The 14,184-nt window shown below is 39.8% G+C and overlaps 1 protein-coding gene across 1 annotated transcript in view; it reads left to right on the forward strand.

Annotated features, from left to right (window-relative positions):
* The window catches only part of LOC111142110 (phosphodiesterase 3A), a 320,975-nt gene that overhangs the window by 271,498 nt on the left and 35,293 nt on the right, over positions 1-14,184 (forward strand). Inside the window, 1 exon segment of the mRNA XM_022495077.1 lies at positions 13,792-14,011. Coding sequence (XP_022350785.1) covers positions 13,792-14,011 — 220 coding nt within the window.

A 14,184-nucleotide genomic window follows, 5' to 3' on the forward strand; every position in this document is an offset into this window, starting at 1 on the left:
TAGATTCTTAACCTTTTGCTCCATGCTAATGGTCAGTAAATAATGCTGTGAAGGGAAGAACAGTTCCTAGGACTTTGGCTCACCCTTCTCGGGGGTATCTTCTTTCTGCTCTCTCTGGGAACCTAGTCCCTCTTGTTTTGCCTTGAAAACTTTTTTTCTTTCCTTTTAAATTCAATTTTTCTTTTTCTTCTTGAAGAAGCATGGATTTATTACAAACTACCACATCACAGCCTGAAACTCATTGCCTCAAAATGGCGACGAGTCTATGAGGGTTAGAGAAGTGGTACTGACATTCATTCCACTGATATTTCAGGACATCACCTTAAAATATAAACTTTTCATTTTAAAAGAGGCACAACTCTTCTGTTGTTTCTCACATCTAAAAAATTCAGTACTTTCCTTTCCCTTTGATCATCGACTTTATGTTGGTGACTGTTTCTTTGAGTCATTTAAGTGCTAACTTTGCTTAAATCTCTGTATGATATTGCTGGGTTGCATCATTGACAGACACCATTAAAAATAATTTGGTTTGGGCGCTGGGTGGCTTAGTGGGTTAAGCCTCTGCCTTCGGCTCGGGTAATGATCGCAGGATCCTGGGATCGAGTCCCGCATCGGGCTCTCTGCTTGGCAGGGAGCCTGCTTCGTCCGCTCTCTCTCTCTCTCTCTCTCTCTGCCTACTTGTGATCTCACTCTGTCAAATAAATAAATAAAATCTTTTAAAAATAATAATAATAATTTGGTTTTCCGAAGACTTATCTGGTCTTCTCTGCTCTTTGGTGATGTTCCTTAAGCCTTATAACTTAGAAGTTACTGATGACCAGAGAAGTAGGACTGTGGTTTCAGTCAAGGTCAAAAACAGTACAAGGTGTGCAAATACTGGGCAGCCCTGAGGGCAAATGCAGGTTACCTCAGTAATATGGAGGCTCATCTAGGACTCCACTGAGGTGGAGGAAATGAATTTGAGCATTCCACATTAAATGTGAGACTTTAAAGGTTCACTAATGTGGTCCTAGGTCAGTAGGTCAGTAGAACCCTTATCTCTCTACAAAAAATACATGCAAATAATTTTGAAAGAAAGCATCACCAGTTAAGAGCCACGAGACTTTATATCAAGTTCGAACTGGAGCTTGCAACCAACATCACTAAACACACAAACTACCATGAGTTAGAAACAAACAACAAACAAAAGCAACTTTACAGACTCTAAAAGGGTTGAGATATTTAAATGCTAAAATATTTGCATATTTTAATTCTAAAATATGCAAATATTTAAAGAAAAATATGAGGTCATAATAAGTAACAGCAATGAGAAAAGACATGATTGCAGAGCAGCTAAATATAACTTTTGGAAATGTAATCAAGGAAATAGGATAGGTTAAATGGAATAATGGACTCCTAGAGGGAGGAACAGTAAACTGGGGAAAGCAGAGAATGTGAAGAAATTATCCAGAATGTTGCATACATGAGAAACAGGAAGATATAAAAGATCTTTAAAAATAGAAGACTATAAAAAAGATCCAATGCAACATAATTATGTTTTAGTAGAGGATAAGAGTATATAAACTCTGAGGAGAACATAGTAAAGGGGAAAAAAAAAAAGAATTTACACATAGACACAAAATAGCAAAACTACACAATACCTAATACAATATATATGTATATATATATATAACATATATATGTATAAATATATATTATATTACAGTCAGCCAAAGATAAAGGAAATTTCAGGGAACACAGGTCAGTCTGAGAGCAGAACTGTCTAAAGGGCATCAGAACACACTAGAATCACTTTCTCAAAGTTCTGAGAGAATATAACAGACTGAAATTGTACATCTAGCACAACTATCTCACAATAATATGGGAATGAACTAAGACATTTTCAGAAAATCAAAACTTTACCACCTGCCAAATCTTAACTGAAGGAGTTTATGATGGATATATTTAAGAAAGAAAAATAGTAGCAGAGAAGAGGTCTGAGACCTAGTATAAATTTGAAAACCATGAGTTTATCAGAAAAACATTATATGCATAAAGCATAGTATTTCTATATTTGTAAGTATTTTTTAATTTTTGCTTTTTACTTTTTTTATTTAAAAATAAATTTTACTTTTTTTTTTTTTTCGAGAGAGAGTATGAACAGGGGAGGGGCAGAGAGAGAGAGGGAGAGAATCTTAATCATGCCCAGTGTGGTAGACCCCAGTGTGGTGCTCAGTCTCATGACCCTGAGATCATGACCTGAGCCGAAAGCAAGAGTCAGACGCTAAACTGACTGAGCCATCCAGGTGCCCTGATTTTTTTTTTTTATTTTTTTTTTAATTTATGTATTTGACAGAGATCACAAGTAGGCAGAGAGGCAGGCGGAGAGGGAGAGAGGAAGAAGCAGGCCCGCCACTGAGCAGAGAGTCCGACACGGGGCTCGATCCCAGGACCCTGAGATCATGACCTGAGCTGAAGGCAGAGGCTTTAACCCACTGAGCCACCCAGGCACCCCTTTTTTTTTTTTAATTTCTAAGGGCAGAATTAAAATATTAGACAAAAATAATATGTAACTCAAGGGATAAAATATGAATTTAAATTTTCTATGTTCTTGTGTAGCTTGGGAAAAGGATTCAGTTGAGGAAACAGGCATAGAAAGTAACTTGCCCAAGCTCACACAGTTAGTCCTGAATCCTTTCTTTGGTTCGAATGATTTTATCTAGAAAAAACTGAGGACGATAAACTGAAGTAACTTAAAATTAGGATTTTTTTGGTCCTTTCCTTGGGCAAGTACATGATAATGGAAGGTTTTGGTTTTGTGTCTCTTACTTTCTTCATTTAAGTAAGAAAATTTAAATTATTAAAATAATCAACATGGTAAAGTCAAGAAGCTGAAAATTGTGCTTGTTGTGGCAGCACATATACTAAAAGTGGTGTGCAAATGTTGAATCACTGTATACCTAAAAGTAACATGCCATGTCAATTACATGTCAATTTAGAAAAAAAAATCTGAAAATTATAGTTAGTGCATTCCCTGGAAATAACAGAGCAAGTGATGGAACAAGTATGAAGAATAACCTCATTTTTCTGTGTCCTACTCTTCAATTCATAAACTGTAGCCAAGAAGAAGGAACAAACTGTAAAAGAAAAAAAAATATCTGTGTAACATACTCCAAGGTCAGATGATAGAAATTAGAACAGGTATGGTGAGAGTCTCACTCCATCCTTGCCATTAAGTACATAAGGTATCCCCATCGTGATTACTTGGGAGGGGATTTTGCATTGTGACATATTTAGAGTGCTGTCGCAGGAGAGCTAAATGTTTATAAAATAACCTATACCCTATGTATGCTGAATTCAACTAAGCAACTCCCTGAAAGTCTGCCGAAAGGGAAAAAAAGCCCATAAAGAATCAAAGAGTAGAAATTCTTATTTATTTGACAGAGAGACAGAAAGGGCACATGTAGGCAGAGCAGAGGCAGAGGGAGAAGCAGGTTCCCCGCTAAGCAGACACCCCCCCCCACCCTGCCATGTAAGCCTTGATCTCAGGACTCTGGGATCATGACCTGAGCTGAAGGCAGATGCTTAACCCACTGAGCCACCCAGGCGCCCTGAAAAGAGCTGAAATTCAGTTACAGTTCTTGTCAGATGGGCTCTGCTGTTTTGAAATCTTTGTTTTTCCTGCAGTGATGGTGTGTTGATGTTGATTGGACTAAGTAAGTGTGCTGTGTCTTATGAGTTCATTGTGCTGTCTCTGTGGAAGGGGGCCAGGGAAAGCCCCTTTAAGTGGCAAAGAGTATAAGGAAGCGGAACCTAAATAAAGTGTGAAGGGAATTGGAGGAGGCGATAAGAAGCGATAGGCAAAAGAGGTAGGGGGATGCAAGCATGGAGAATAAACATTGAGAGGTAAATGGCCTGTTTCCAGAAGGAGCTCATGAACTCTGTTCTTTGCACAAGTTAAGTAAAACTGTATCTTCTAGTTCAATCAGCATTAATTTAAATCGTTGAAATAAACCCAATTATTATGCAATTGTAAATATAAAATATTGGGTAAAATCACATAGGAGTCCTTTGATTAAAGCATAAAAACAGGATATTTAAATATAATTTACATTTTTAATCTTGCGTTTTTATTATGAGCCCCTGACAACGCAGAGCTGCCTTTGTCATTCTGCTTTTAAAATTCCTCCAGTTCACACTTACTGCATTTGCTGTAGACCCTTCCCAGATTCTTTTAATTTTTATAAGATTCTTACAGTCCTCTTACAGTGAGTACAGATCTCTCTACACCTACAAATAGACTGAGTTTTTCCTGCAGAAAATTTGAAATGAGAAAGAACTTCAATTATGGCACCGTGTACATATGGGGGATGTTTTGCATTTCTTTTTACATACATAGATACATTGTCTGTTTTTGGAAAAATATTAGGGCTGTCCATTTTACTGATGGCATAGAAAAGAGACATGCACTTATTAGACATGCTGGTTCCTTTCTTGTTCAATTAAAATTAAGCTGAGAGAGTTTTACAGAACAAAACAGATGGATTTCACTTAAATAATTTTCCTCCAGTATTGTTTATCATCTCCCCTTAATTGTCCAAAGTTCCTAGTGTCTTGACACATTTTCTCATGCTTTCAGAAGCAAGAGATTAAAGACTGAATTATTCAAAGGATTTGGTATTTTAGAATTTTAAAGTTACATTTTTAATTTTTTTTTATTTTTAAATGCTTTGATTTTAAGTATTTTACATTAGGGCAGTTTGAGTCATTCAAAGATTTATATTTCATAAGCTATGTCTTTTTCCTAGAGTCTCTTAAAATTACTCAGATATAAAGTGATAAATAAAATTGAGAGAATACGTATTTATTTGAATCCTCCCCACCACGTGTGCGTGTGTATATGTGTGAATATGCAACATGAATTTGGATGAGACTCCAAAGCTCATAAAGTTAATCCTTCTAACTTTATACATGATTACATTTAAAACAACCTAGAGTACGACTTGTTCTTGAAGGCTTGCTAAAAGTGCATTTCTCCTGTTTCCTTGGAATATCCTCTTCCTGCTTCTGAGATCATTTTATTTGTAGTGTATCCTTTCTGGAAATAAGAGTATTCGGTTATTTTCGGCACTTGCATCTCTCTTTCTGCTTGAAGACTAACAATGTAAATATGTACCCATTTTCTGTAGCATTCCTAACACTTTCTCACTTAAAAACTTTTTTCTTTTTTAAAGATTTTATTTATTTATTTGACACAGAGAGAGAGAGATCACAAGTAGTCAGAGAGGCAGGCAGAGAGATAGGGAGAAGGAGGCTCCCTGCTCAGCAGAGAGTCCCCTGTGGGACTGGATCCCAGGACCCTGAGATCATGACCTGAGCCGAAGGCAGAGGCTTAACCCACTGAGCCACCCAGGCGCCCCTCTCATTTAAAAACTTTAAGATAATGTACACTGTAGGAAATGGTAGTTTGGTTTGGGAAAAAGGGAATTTATGTGCTTAGACCTTTATCTTCTCACCTACAGTATAAAAATATCCCTGCTTCCCCCCCCCCAGTTTTATTGAGAAATGATTGACATACATCACTATATAAGTTTAAGGCATACCACAAGATGGTTTGACTTACATATATTGTGAAATTATTACCACCATATGTTGAAACAACATCCATCTTCTCGTTATAGATACAATGAGAAGACAAGAAAAAAGAAAAAATGTTCTTCTTGTGATTGGAACTCACACAGTTTACACTCTTAACAAATCTCCTGTATATCGTACAACAGTGTTAGCTATAGTCATCATGTTGGACATATAATCCCTATTTGTTATTTATCTTATAACTGAAAATTGGTGTCTTTTGATTCCTTTCCTCTGATTCCCTGTCCTCCCACCCCCTGCCTCTGGTAACCACAAGTCTGATCTGTTTTTCTGTGAGTCTGGTGTTGTGTTTTTGTTTTAAAACTTCTACATATAAGTGAGAACACACAGTGTTTGTCTCTTATTTCACTTAGCATATGCCTTCAAGGTCCATCCATGTTGCTGCCATTGGTAGGATTTCCTTCTTTTTTATGGCTGACTGATATTTCATTATAGAGATGTGTGTATATACAATATCTATGTTGTATATATAAACATGTTGCATATAAAACAACTTATTTATCTAGTCATCCATTGATGGTCACTTAGGTTGTTTCCATGTCTTGGCTGTTGTAAATAATACTGCAGCGAATATGTGGCTTTTTTTTTTTTAAGTTAATCTTTTCATTTCGTTCAGATATATTTCCAGAAGTAGAATTGCTGGATATTATGGAAATTCTTTTTTTAATTTTTTAAGGATCCCCCATACTGTTTTCCACAGTGGCTACACCAATTTACATTCTCATCAACAGTGCACTAGACTTCCCTTTTCTCCACATCTATGCCAGCATTTCTTTCTTGTCTTTTTGATGGTGGCCATTCTAACAGGCATGGGGTTATTATCTCATCGTGGTTTGAATTGCATTTCCCTGATGCCTAGTGATGTTGAGCATGTTTTCATGTGCGCATTGACCTTTCATATATCTTCTTTGCTAAAATGTTTATTCAAATGCCCATTTCTTAATTGAGTTGTTTGTTTGCTAATGAGTTATATGATTTCCTCATATATTTTGGATATAGCCTCTTATTAGATGTATGGTTTGCAAATATTTTTTCCCATCCCATAGTTTCTCTTTTCACTTTATTGGTTGCTTCTTTTGCTGTGCAGAAGCTTTTTAGTTTCTAGCTCCACTTATTTATGTTTTGATCGTATTGCTTGTACTTTAGGTGTCCTGTTCAACAAATCATTACCAAAACCCGTGTAACTTTTCAGAGAACCAACTCTTAGTTTGATTAATCTTTTCTGTAGTTTTCCTTTTCTCTACTTGATTTGTTTCTGCTCTGTATTATTTCCTTTATTTTGCTAACTTTGAGTTCAGTTTGTTCTTTATCTAGTTCCTAAGATGTAGATTTAACTTTTTTATTTGGGATCTTTCTTAATTTAGGCATTTGTGCTGTGAACTTGCCCATCAGAACAGCTTTTGCTGTAGCCCACAATTTCTGTTATGTTGTGTTTCCTTTTGTCCTAAGAAACTTTTTTATTTTCTTTCTCATTTTTTTCTTTGATCCATTGGTTGTTCAGGAAGCTATTGTTTAATCGTCCTGTGTTTGTGAATTTTCCAGTTTTCCTCTTGTTACTGATTTCTAGGTTTGTGTCCTTGTGGTCAGAGAAGATATTTGGTATGATTTCAGTCTTCTTGAATTTGCCAAGACTCGTTTTGTGGCCTCGCATGGTCTGTCCTAGAAAATGTTCTCTGTGTGCTTGAGATGAATGTGTATTCTGCTGTTGTTGGGTAGACTATTCTGTATGTCTCTTGGGTCCGTTTGTTCTGTAGTATTGTGCAAATTTGTTGTGTCCATATTGATTCTTTCCCTGGATGATCTATCTGTTGTGGACAGTGGGGAATTAAGTCCCCAGCTATCACCGCATTACCTTTTATTTCTTCTTATAGCTGTTAGTTTTTTGCTTTATGTATGTAGGCGTTCCAGTGTGGGGTGCATAAATATTCATAACTGTTATATCTTCTTGCTGTAATGATCCTTTTCTCATTGCAGATATTCTTTGTTCTTTTTACCATTTTTAGTTTAAAGTCTATTTTGTCTCATAGAAGTATTGCTACTCCTATATTTTCTGGGTTAACATTTCCTTGAAATGTCTTTTTTCTTCCCTTTCAGTCTATTGTGTCTTTCAGGCTAAAGTGAGTCTCTTTATTGATTTATTTTTTAAAATTTATTTATTTGACAGACAAAGATCACAGGTAGGCAGAGAGGCAGGTGGGGGAAGGGGAGAGCAGGCTCCCTGCCGAGCAGAGAGCCCAATGTGGGGCTTGATCCCAGGACCCTGAGATCATGACCTGAGCTGAAGGCAGAGGCTTTAACCCACTGAGCCACCCAGGTGCCCCTAAAGTGAGTCTCTTTAAGACAGCACGTTGTTGGATATTTTTTTTTTTTTTTAAATTCTCTCAGCCATTCTGTGTCTTTTAATTGGAGATTTTAATCTGTTTACATTTAAGCATTTATTGAGAGGTAGGGACTGACTCATGACATTTTTGTTCATTGCTTTCTGGTTGGTCTGTAGATGTGTTGTTCCTGCTAGTGGTATCATATTTACCTGATTTTTTTGTGATCTTGATATCTTATGTTGGTATCTACGCATCTGAGTAACCAGGTTTCTGTTCCAGACTTTGCAGAGACCGTTCTTCCCCAGTCAGCTCAGTTTGTTTCTGCTCGTGCCTACTGATAATGTCCTTAGGCAGTAGGGCCCACCCTTGTGTCTATTTTTGCGTGAGGCAAATGTTCGAACTCTTGAGGATGGAGTGAGGAGATGTGCCACTGGCTGAGAACAGTTGGACGGGACTCCTGGCTTGGTTCCCTACCCAAGTGAAACTGTAGGGTGGGCTCCACAATGCCGTGATTCTCTGGTCAGGCTTACCAGATGGTCAGGACTGGTACTGTATTCAGTAATAGCAGGGTTATGAATCCATTTCCCTGCTCTGGCAGGGACCCAAGACCTGTGCAGCTTGTTTTTTGGGGACCTCAATCAGGCTGGAGTGTGCATTGAATTCTCTGGTTCTCTGAGGCCATCAGTTTTGCTCTGAAGACGGGACCACAGGCTGTGCTCTCTGTTCATGTGCCATTGTATGAAAGGCTATTGATGGGTGATGCAGCTTTCCCAGTGCTCCGGTCAGTCAAACTATAGGTTGTGTCAGTAATGAGCAGGGCTACAAAATAGATTCCCTGCCTGAGCACAGCAGGAGAAGCAGCCGTAAAGCCAACAGAGCTTGTTGTTTGTTGTCTTAATTCAAGCTGTCCCCCATCCCAAGCTCTGGGACCAAACAGGGCTTTGTTCTGAAAGCCGTCCGTTGCACCTGCCCATTATTCAGCTCCAGTGCCGCTAGACCACACAGCTTCCGGGAGCTGGTCAGTTGGGGCCAGAAGACAGTCTGTTCTGGGCAGGGCTCTGTCTCTGCTCCCTGCTTGGGTAGGAGAAGGGGTCACTCCAGCTACTATGAGTTGCCCAAATAGGTTCTTCAGTTGACAAGGGCTGGGAGCTACCCTCAGCCTTAGCTATGAATGAATCCCCCTGCCAGTGCATAGCATGGGGACACTCCACACCCCATACTGGCTTTGTTCCGGGGTATTCCATGCTGCCGCCCACCACTTGGGTCAAGGGTCCCTGGACCTCACTGCTTCTGGGAATTGTCACCAGTCCTTTCGGTCAGATGGAGCTGGGAGACGCTCTCTGCAGTGGGTGAGGCTATGATTTACCTTCTTGCCTGGGCATGGGCATATAGGGCTGATGAAACTCCTTACTTGAGAATCTGAATCACAGGGCCACCTGGGTGGCTCAGTGGGTTAAAGCCTCTGCTTTTGGCTCAGGTCATGATCCCAGAGTTCTGGGATCGAGCCCCACCTCGGGCTCTTTGCTCGGCAGGGAGCCTGCTTCCTCCTCTCTCTCTCTCTGCCTGCCTCTCTGCCTACTTGTGATCTCTGTCTGCCAAATAAATACATAAAATCTTTAAAAAAAAAAATCTGAATCACACAGATCTGTACTGACCATGTTCACTGATCAGTGTGTGCCTCCAGCTTGGCTCTGCAGATGAGCAGTGCTGCTGGTTGAGATTACTATTTGGGCGTTGCAGGTATGAACTTGATCTGCCAAGATCTGTGTCCTGGTTGTTGCAAGCCCCTACCCCTTTATCCATCACGGTCAGATTCCCAGTGGTGGAGCCTTGCAGATGTCCCTGTAATCCCCATGGCACACATCACAATAGAGGCTCCTACAAAGCAACCCACAGTTCTGCAGGGGGTGAGGGGGTTCCTGGTTACCCTCTTGGGTTCTCTTTTCCTGCTGGAGAAACCAGAGGCTCAGGGGAGACTTCCCCACACTGTGTTGTGCTGGTTGGGGATGCAGGAGTGTGGTCAAGTTGTAGTCTCTTCTCTTACCCTTCTAATGCAATTGGTCTTGGTCTCTGTGGTGCAGGGGCTTCAGCCTCACCCCCACATTCAGGACTCTCTCCGTATGTCTTGTTCTTGAGTAGTTGTTCGTGGTTCTTCTGAAGGAGAGCTAAGCGGAGCACATCGTTTGTTGCCATCTTGGTGACTGAGAGCACATACCCCTCTTTTCATAGTTGTTGCCAACACTCGTGCTTGTTAAAAGTGTTCAAAATAGTAGATGAACAGTATTACAGAAGCAAAGTGCTTTTCCTCCGTTACAAGGTTTATTTTAACTTTCATCCCAGGCACTAAGTTTGGAGTCTTAAGGTCTGCTATTTGTTTAAATTTAGTTAATCCATGAGTTCCAAGAACTCTAATCATCGAGGGGAGTTTTAAATTTGTATTTAAGGGTGAGTTGCTTTTCTCTGAGAGTATCAGCTGGCAGCTATGAAGAATTAGCAATGAAAAAAATCACTCCTCTTATAAATTGCCTTTAGAAAATATGTTGTGTTAAGACAGATACAGGTACTGTTCTCATAGGTTTTGCTCTATTAAAAAGGTGGTAGAAAACTTCAAAAAATTCACAGTCAGCTATCAAAGTAATTAAAGACTTGCCTAAAGCAATGCCTATCAGATGTTTCTTTTTCAAAATAAACAACAATTAAAGTCTTGCCTTGGCCTATCAGCGTTCTACAGCCTTGTCCAGCAGCTTCTCTGGCCACATTCCCTGCCCTCTCTTTCCCCTTTGCTAAGCTGCACCTACACTGACCCCCTGACTAACCCTCTAACACCCCCCAGGTAGGTCCCTCTTTCTGGAACATGCTTCCCCCAATACTTGTCTAAATGTCTTTCTTATTTCACCAGGCCTCTCTGTTCTATATTCTCTACATTATTTTTCTTTAGATCACTTATAACTACCTGGGTTTCTTTTCTTTCTTTTTTATTTTTAATTTATATTCAATTAGCCAACATATAGTACATCCTTAGTTTCAGATGTAGTGTTTAATACTTCATCGATTGCATATAACATCCAGTGCTCATCACATCCCATGCCCTCCTTAAGGCCCATCACCCAGAAACTGCGTCCCCCACCCACCTCCCTTTCCACAACCCTCAGTTTGTTTCCTGGAGTCCAGAGTCTCTCATGGGTTTCATGGGTTGTCTCCCTTTCTGATATCTTCCCATTCAGTTCTCCCTCCCTTCCCCTATGGCCCTCTGCACTATTCCTTATGTTCCACATATGAATGACACCATATGGTAATTGTCCTTCTCTGCCTGACTTATTTCACTCAGCATAATCCCTTCCAGTTCCATCCAGGTCCATGGAAATGGTGGGCACTCATCCTTTCTGGAGGCTGAGGTATATTCCGTTGGACATCTTTCTTTTTATCCTTGCTTCTCCTTCTTCTTTCTCTTTTTTCTTCCTTTTCCTCCTCTTACACCTCTTTTTAAAATATCTGACTCCTCCAAGAGAGTTGAAGCTCCATGATTTCAGGAAATGTGTTGCTGTTCTTCACTACACCGTCCTTAGTTTCTGGAAGGGGCACACAGTCAGTGTTTGTTGAATAAACCGATCATTATTCCTTAGTCTCTGGAAGGGGCACTACAGTCAGTGTTTGTTGAACAAACCGATCATTACTCCTTAGTCTCTGGAAGGGGCACACAGTCAGTGTTTGTTGAACAAACCGATCATTACTCCTTAGTCTCTGGAAGTGGGCTCACAGTGTTTGTTGAACAAACAGATCATTACTCTGTGCAGATACTTTCTTTATACCACATCCCACCCCCGGCCTACTCCTTAATGTTTATTCTGCTTTTCTAAGATTATCTGAAAACTCAGTTGGCCATAATCTAACAAACAGTCTGAATTAAACTAGCCCTTTCCAACCTTTTTCCATCAGAGCATGTTGTGTTATTTGTGAAATAATATATATGAATACAATAATGTTACAGGGTAGTGGAGAGATGGGAAGGGATTTAGAGCTTGATGAAAATTTTATTTCCTTCATTTTGTAAAATTATAAAATCTCATCATAAAATAATAGAAATAATATTAAAAATTAAATTTATTCTGAAGCTTCCAAATAAAATCTTTATTCAGAAGAAGTTATAACCATAAGTACTTCACAGGACACCTATAACCCACTTTGTTGCACACAATGATAGGTTCTTCGGAAAATTCTGAGTTTAGAATTTAGTGGGATTTTGTTTGTTTTGTTTTGGGGGCTTTTTTTGGCGGGGGGCTGTTTAGGACATTATGTACTATGCAGGTTTATCAGTATCTTTGGTAAAAGAGCTAAATCTTTTCAATAGAAATAGAAATTTTTAAAAAACCATTAGTGTGTCATTATAAAGTGAAGTGCAAATGCTACCTAGCAGATTATAGACTTCTCTTCCTCCTTGGACAGTTTCTGAGAGTAGTATGGCCTAAAACAACTTTCTCTAAGAACAGCTGGGCTCATTCCATATTCTCCCACTTATTAGCGCTGTGACCCTGGGAAGGTTCTTTAACCTGTCTGCGTCTGAGTCGTTTCCTTTACCAGTGAAGGGAAGGGATTCATCTTGCCATTGGGAATCAACAACACACATATTGAGCAAAAAGGAGTAGGAGGGCTGCTGACCTCCAGACTTCTCAAAGGAAGAGCAGGGTTTCTCATCTGGTGCAACAAAATGAAAGAAAGTAGGGTGTCCGCAAGAAATGTAAAAATTGCAAAAGCCCTTCAGCAAGCTTCATATTCCTTTCAGTGGACCAGAAAATCTTTGGGTGTCACAAATAAAACTTGTGAGAGAACTGGACGTTGGAAGCAAACCCAGCCAGCTGCCTGTCCCCCACACGTATCATCCAGTGATGGGAGAGCTGCTGGCTGTGCGTTTCCTCCGACCCGTGAGAAACAGAAAACAACGAATGATTTCATTCCATTTGCCTTACAGTAGGTTGTTGGGCCCCGCAGTGCTGAAAAACTGTGAGCAGATGGCTGTACTGAAGATAGGGCTGTCCTCAGTTTTAAGGCGGGCTGCCTTGTGTGTTTGGGAGAGTGGAACTTCAGAAGATCGCGTCCTTGTACTCAAGTATCGGCACTTTGAAATCTAAGCCAGTTTTCTGTAAAATTTTCACAATCGAGAGTAAACACAGTTTGGCACAGATACCAACACTTAAAATTTGGGCTTGAGGCCTATTGTTTAATCGGAAACGGATCGTCTAAGGTTTTTAAGTGTTTTCTTCGGAAATGACTCTGATCAGAGTCCTGTTGCACACAAATAAGGTCGTTTTCCTGAAAATGTCGATGGCTAATAAAGTTAATTCCTTCTCAAAAAAAATCTGTCTTCTTTGTGTATTTTAAGCATCAGATACCTGCCAAAGTCGGCTCCAGATAAGTTAATGTTTAAAACAATAGCAGATCCTGTGACTGCTAAAAATTTCGCAACCTAGGAGAAGACAAACACATGAAGAAATTTTAATTATTATCATTAGGTCAGAATGACAAGAAGAAACAAAAATGGGAGGAGAAAATAATATCCTTCTGTCCTGAAGTTATTCCAGGACACCAAGGCTTCAACTGGATTTGCCAACATTGCCACTGATTTTTTAAATGATAATTCATTCTTTGCCTTTCACACGGTGGAGACGCCCCACTGTACACCTTGTCTCCAGATGCGGTCAGAGAGGGCCAGCTCCCCAGACTGAGTGCTCACGTGATCCTGGTGGAGTCACTGGGGGTATGAGGTGGAGTTTAAGAGTTGCGATTTTTAATTTCAAAAAAATTTTTGATTTCAGGATTTAAAGACTCTTTTTCTTTCTAGGTGCCCTAGCTAAAATTTCACCTCTTTCGTCGCCCTGTTCCTCACCTCCCCAAGGGACTCCTGCCAGCAGCCCAGTCAGCAAAATTTCTGCAGTGCGGTTTCCAGACTCTGCCAACACAACTGCCAGACTGGGCCTGGGTTCTCACAGAGCATTAACTTATACTCAGAGTGCCCCTGACCTATCTCCTCAGATCCTCCCTCCACCTGTTATATGTAGCAGGTAAGGCTTTTACATTGTTAACTGGAGGTTCACCCGTCTGAAAACTCTTTGGACTGGTGAGATTAGTGTTCCTCACCAGTCCACACAGTTCTGTGTAGGTTTGCCAAAGAAGTTGACATAAGAGTAAGTATAGGTTAATGTTTCTGTTGAACATTTTTCCATGGTTTCCTGTG

The sequence above is a fragment of the Enhydra lutris genome, unplaced genomic scaffold, assembly GCF_002288905.1.
Source record: "Enhydra lutris kenyoni isolate GAN:26980312 unplaced genomic scaffold, ASM228890v2 scaffoldscaffold7, whole genome shotgun sequence".
Classification (NCBI taxonomy): domain Eukaryota; kingdom Metazoa; phylum Chordata; class Mammalia; order Carnivora; family Mustelidae; genus Enhydra; species Enhydra lutris.